General features: G+C 40.8%; 1 protein-coding gene across 1 annotated transcript in view; it reads left to right on the top strand.

Moving 5' to 3' along the window:
- The window catches only part of LOC122544219 (uncharacterized transmembrane protein DDB_G0289901-like), a 23,875-nt gene that overhangs the window by 12,386 nt on the left and 5,542 nt on the right, over nt 1-5,947 (top strand). The window contains exon 3 of the mRNA XM_043683293.1: nt 4,502-4,745. Within this exon, the coding sequence (XP_043539228.1) occupies nt 4,502-4,734 (233 nt within the window). The 3' untranslated portion in view covers nt 4,735-4,745. The remainder of the gene's footprint in view (nt 1-4,501; nt 4,746-5,947) is intronic.

The following is a 5,947-nucleotide window of genomic DNA, read 5'->3' as shown; positions in this document are numbered from 1 at the left end:
GTGGAAGGGTACTGTTGGGGACGTTGGGAGAGAAAGAAATGGAGGGCTTGGGGGCCCTGGTCATGGCGGATGGAGGTGTAGAGGGATTGGAGATCCATGGTGAAGATGAGGCGTTGGGGGCCGGGGAAACGGAAGTCTTGGAGGAGGTGGGTGTCTTGATGTAATGAATCCCAGGACATTAAAGGAAATAGCTACAGAGATTGTGTATGAACTTAGATTGTGGAAGAGTCCCAGAGAATTGAAAAACTGCCTATGTAACACTTCTATTTAAAAGGGAAGACATAAACCAGATGACTATAGACAGTTAGCTTAATGTTTATGATTGGGAACGTGTTAGAATCTACTAGAAAGGACATGATAGCAGAGCATTTACAAATACCAGTATGATCAAGCAGAGTCAGAATAGCTTCATGAAGGGGAAATCGTGACTGACAAATTTACTCAAAATTCTTTGAGGAGGTAATATGCAGGAAGCAATGGATGTAATATATTTGGATTTTCAGAAGGCATTTGACAAAGTACAACACATGAGGCTGTTCAAAAAGAGCCCATGATGTTGCAGCTAGTATATTGGTCCGGGTAGAGGATTGGCTAATGAATAGGAAAAAGATTTGGATAACACTTTTTTAGGATGACATCCTAACACAATCTTAGGATGACAACCTGTCTAAGTGATGCGTATAGGGATTATTGCAGGGGCCACAGTTATTTAAAACATGCAATGATGACTGAGATGAAGAAAATGAACATACTGTGCTATGGATAGGTTTGTAGATGATGCAAAAATAGGTGGGAAGGCCCGTAGTGAGGATGATAGCGTCTGCAGAGAGAGACAGAAAGGTGAAGTGTGTGGGCCAAAATTTGGGAGATGGAACATAATGTGGAGAAATATGAAGTTGAGCACTTTAGTGGCAAGAATATAAGAGCCTAATATTATTTAAATGAAGAAATACTGCAAAATCTACAAAAAAAAGGGATTTGGGAGTCATGTTCCATGATTTACAAAAAGCTAGCATCAGGTTCAATTGGTAACAATGAGGGCAAATGAAATATCGGCTTTAATTTCAAAGGAATGGAGTCTAAAATTAGGCAGGCTTTGCTAAAATTATGCAAGGCAGTAGTCAGACCACAGCTAGAATACTGTGAAAAGTTTTGAGCCCCGTATGTTAGGAAAGATAGACTGGAATTGAAGGCAGTCCAGAGGTGGTTCACGTGGTTGATATCACACCTGAAGGGACTGTCTTACGAGGAAAGATTGAGGAACGTCCTGTGGTCATTGGAATAAAGAAGAATGAAAGTAACACTATTGAAAAACACAAGATTCTTAGAGATTTTACAGGATAAATGTAGAAAGCTTGCTTCCCTCTATGGGACAGTCTGGGGTCAGAGAACAGAATAAAGCATCACACATTGAAGACAGAGAGAAGGAAGAATTTATTTTCTCATAGTTGTGAATCTGTGCAATTCTTTACCACAGAGGGATTTTCAGGCTAGATATTTCAGCAGATTCTTTGAAGAGAAAGACAGAATTTTAAATCAGTAAGGAAATCGAAGGGAAGAAGGAAAAGGTAGGAAAGGAGTTGAGGGTCATCAGCTGAGCCATTAATGCAGCGAAAGGTAGCAAAAAATGCAATGGGCTGAATGGTCGACTTCTGCTCCTACGTCTTTTGTTCTTATTGAAGAAAGTATGCACTGCTGCTACTGAGCATTGGCGAAGGGAATGAATGTTTGTAGATGAAATGCCCATCAGCGGGCTTCTTTGTCCTAGATGGTGTCATATTTCTTGAGTGTTGGTGGAGCTGCAATGATCCAGGCAAGTGAGAAGAATAACACTATTGACCTGCGCCTTGTCGATAGTGACTAGGTTTTGGAAAGTCAGGAAGTGAGTTATTTGCTGCAGGATTCCTTGCTGCTCAGCTATTCCATGGCCACCTGTATTTGTATGGCCAGCTTAGCTCAGTTTGTTTGGTCAGGGTTGACCCCCAAGAATGTTGATAGTGGGGGATTAGCTGATGGCTATGCTATTGAATGTCAAGGGGAGATGGTTACATTCTCTTTTGCTGGAGATGGTAATCGCCTCACACTTATATGGCATGAATAGAACTTACCACTTGTCAGATCAAATATGAATATTATTCAGCTCTTGCTGCACTGTAACATGGACTGCTCCGGTACCTGGAGAGTCGTGAATGGTGCTGAACATTGTGCAAACTCTCTGCTGTTTAGATTCATACCTGGTACATGGGCAGATGGTTGTGGTTGTTACAGGTCAGTCATCTCTGCTTCAGGACATCTCTGCAAGAGTTTTTCTGATGACACCACCATAGTCAGTCAAATCTGAGATGGCGACGAAACAGACTACAAACAGGAGGTGGAAAACCTGGAAAAATGGTGCACTGAGAACAACCCAGCTCTCAATGCCAGCAAAACCAAGGAAATCATTATTGACTTCCGGCGGGATGTTACTCATGCCCCCCTACATATTAACAGCACAGAGGTGGAACGAATGTAAAGCTCCTGGTAGTGGTCATCCACAACAAGCTTTCTTGGACTCTTCATGTGGATGCACTGGTTACAAAGGCCCAACAACGTCTCCTCTTCCTCAGGCAGCTGAGGAAATTTGGCATGATGGTGAATACCCTAGCCAACTTTTATAGGAGCGCCATCGAGAGCATTCTGTCTGGATGTATCACCACCTGGTATGGCAACTGTACCATTCAAGATAGGAGACGGTTACAGAGAATGGTGAACTCGTCCCGGACAATCACAAAGGCCAACCTCCCATCTATCGAATCCATCTACCAGGGCCGCTGTCAAGGAAAGGCCACCCAGCATTCTCAAAGATCCATCCCACCCTGGCAATGCTTTTCTACAATCTCTACCATTGGGGAGAAGGTACAGAAGCCTGAACACACGCACCAGCTAGTTTCAAAACAGTTTCTACCCTACTGTTGTTAGAATACAGAATGGATTGACAAACTCTTAGCATTTGCCTGTAGCTGTGTTTTTGTTTTGACACTGTTTACCTATTATTTACTATCTATGCTATTTAATGATGTGATCTGCCTATATTTCTCACAAGACAAAGCTTTTCACTGTGCTTTGGTCAACGTGACAATAAACTCAATTCAATTCAATTCAATTCTTAAGACTGTTTTCTAGACCCAACATCTTCAGCTGCTTCATCAATGAATTTTCCTCAATCATTAGATCAGAAGTGAGGGCGTTCGTTGATGACTGTACAATGTTCAGTACCATTTGTGATTCCTCAATTACAGAAGCAGTCCATGTTCAAATGTAACAAGATCTGGTCAATATCCAGACTTGGGCAGGCAAGGGACAAGTAATCTTTGCACCACATAAACGCCAGACAATGGCCATCTCCAATAAGGGCTTATGCCCGAAACGTCGATTCTCCTGTTCCCTGGATGCTGCCTGACCTGCTGCACTTTTCCAGCAACACATTTTCAGCTCTGATCTCCAGCATCTGCAGTCCTCACTTTCTCCATCTCCAATAAGAGACAATCTAACCATCACCCTTGATATTCAATGGTGTTACCATCACTGGATCTCCCACTATCAACATCCTGAGGGTTACTAATGAGCAGAACTGAACTGGCTATATAAACACTGCATAGACACATAAATACTGTGACAAGTGACTGACCTCCTGGTTTCCCAAAGTCTGTCCACCATTGACAAAATAGCCTGCTTGATCAGCATGAAATCCACAAGCATCGACTCCCTCCACCAATGATGCTCAGTAGCAGCAGTGTATACTGTAGACATGATACCCTGCAGATATTTACTAAAGATTCTGAGACAGCCACAAACATTTTCATCTGGAAGGAAAAAGGTAGCAGATATATGGGATAATGACCCCTGCAAGTTCCCTCCAAGCTACTTACCATCCTGACTTGGAAATAAGTTGCCATTCCTTTAGTGTTGCTGGGCCAAAAGCCTGGAATTTCCTCCTTAAGAGCATTGTAGGTGAACCCACAGCAAGTAGACTGCAGCGGTTCAAGAAAACAGCTCGCTATCACCTTCTCAAGGACAACTAAGGCCGGGCAATAAATGCTGGCCCAGCCAATTACACCCATGTCACACAAATGAAAAAATTAAAAGAGGATTGCTGTTTCAAAGAGCCAATGCAGACATATAACATGAGAAGCCATTCCATCTGCTAAGTAGGATTTATATATCATGAATTATCTAGAATTCATTGTCTTCAAGGCAGTGGAAACAGATTCAATTGTAAAGTTCTAAAGAGAATTAAATAAACACTTAAAGGGCTTAATTTAAATTGCTTTGGAGAGTGAATAGATGGAAAAGTGGGTTTAATTTAAGAACTCTTCAGAAGAGCTGGTACACACATGATGGACTGAATAGCCTCTTGCATTGTATTGTCAGGTGATTCTTTAATCATAATCTGTGACATTGAAATAATTGCAATACAAACATATAAATGGGAAAGAACTAATTCATGTTATTTCCATGACAGAGAAGCAAATGTTGAAAAGGAAAGACATATGTGCTGTGATTCTATTGGACAAGGTGATGAATGCACAGAATAAGACGATCGATATTGATCACCAAGGCATCTTTGATGGCAAAACTGTGGTTGTGCGAATTTGCTGGGAAGAAAAGTGGTTCCTTTTTCCCAGGAAAGTTCAGAAGGGGCCTGGATACTGGAAAGCGATGGAAAAAGTAATTCAGAGCATCAGGGAATGGTAATACAAGTTAAGGTAACTATTATGAAATACGACTTAATGGCTATAGGCACACAGATGGATAGTTGATAATGTGCTTCAATGCAACATTTAACATTTCTTCAGGACCTGAAAATCATTCAACTTTATGAAATTATAAAACAGGATTTAAAAGTCAGAGGGAATAAGATTTATTTTCTTTCTTTAATCTCTATTCCTTTTATTAAAATTTTTCATATTTGTGATTCCTAGACCTTGTTTCGTTCATAAAAGGAAATATCAGCTCTCTGGTTAGCTGAATCAAACCTTTCGTAATCTTAAAGACTCTGATAAGATCACACTTTGTTTCTTTTCTCAAGAAAAATATCCCAAGCTGTTCAATCTTTACTGATAGGTTAAATCTGTCAGTTATGTCATTCCAACAAAACTTTACTGAATCTTTTCCAATGCCTCTCTAACCTGTAATTTTCCTGCTTCTCCATTCCATCCCCCTGGAACTGAATCCTTAAACGTTGTTTGCCTTTTTATAGCCTTGATAATTGCCTTATATTTTAAATATTGTGTCAACACCATCAAGCTTGCATTTAAATCTTCCTCATGTTGATCTGACCTTAACCGCTTGGGAGAGAGTAAGTTTAGGCGCTTACATTGAACTAAAGTACACAGCAAGCACGCCACACTCCAACACACACAACACACACACACACAGACACACAATTATTTTGCATTTCAAACCCATCACAGGAGTCACTGCCAGACTTTAAGAACAATTGCTTAAAGGAGAAGATACATTAGATAAATGTCCATGATACTTACAGGTAGGAAGTGGGTGTGGCAAGTAGTTGACCCCAGTCCCAGCCATGTCACTCTTCACATTACTCTCCCTTCTAATAGAAAAGCTGTCTATGATCAGTACTACAGAATTACAATTAGGACAGGTGCAATAATGTTGAAAATCTAGAGGGTATATATGAGAAGGAGGTGGAAGTGGAATTAATTACAGGCAAACAACAATGCTAGCTTGTATTTATATCGCAACATGGTATATTAAGACATATGATGATGCTTAATGAGATTGATTATCAAACAAAATTTGGTGCGAAACAATAGACAATAGACAATAGGTGCAGGAGTAGGCCATTCAGCCCTTCGAGCCCGCACCGCCATTCAATATGATCATGGCTGATCATTCCTAATCAGTATCCTGTTCCTGCCTTATCTCCTTAACCCTTGATTCC

This window comes from Chiloscyllium plagiosum, chromosome 47 (genome assembly GCF_004010195.1).
Source record: "Chiloscyllium plagiosum isolate BGI_BamShark_2017 chromosome 47, ASM401019v2, whole genome shotgun sequence".
NCBI classification, from domain to species: domain Eukaryota; kingdom Metazoa; phylum Chordata; class Chondrichthyes; order Orectolobiformes; family Hemiscylliidae; genus Chiloscyllium; species Chiloscyllium plagiosum.
The sequence above is the reverse complement of the archived record's forward strand: the minus strand, read 5'-3'. Positions and strand labels throughout refer to the sequence as shown.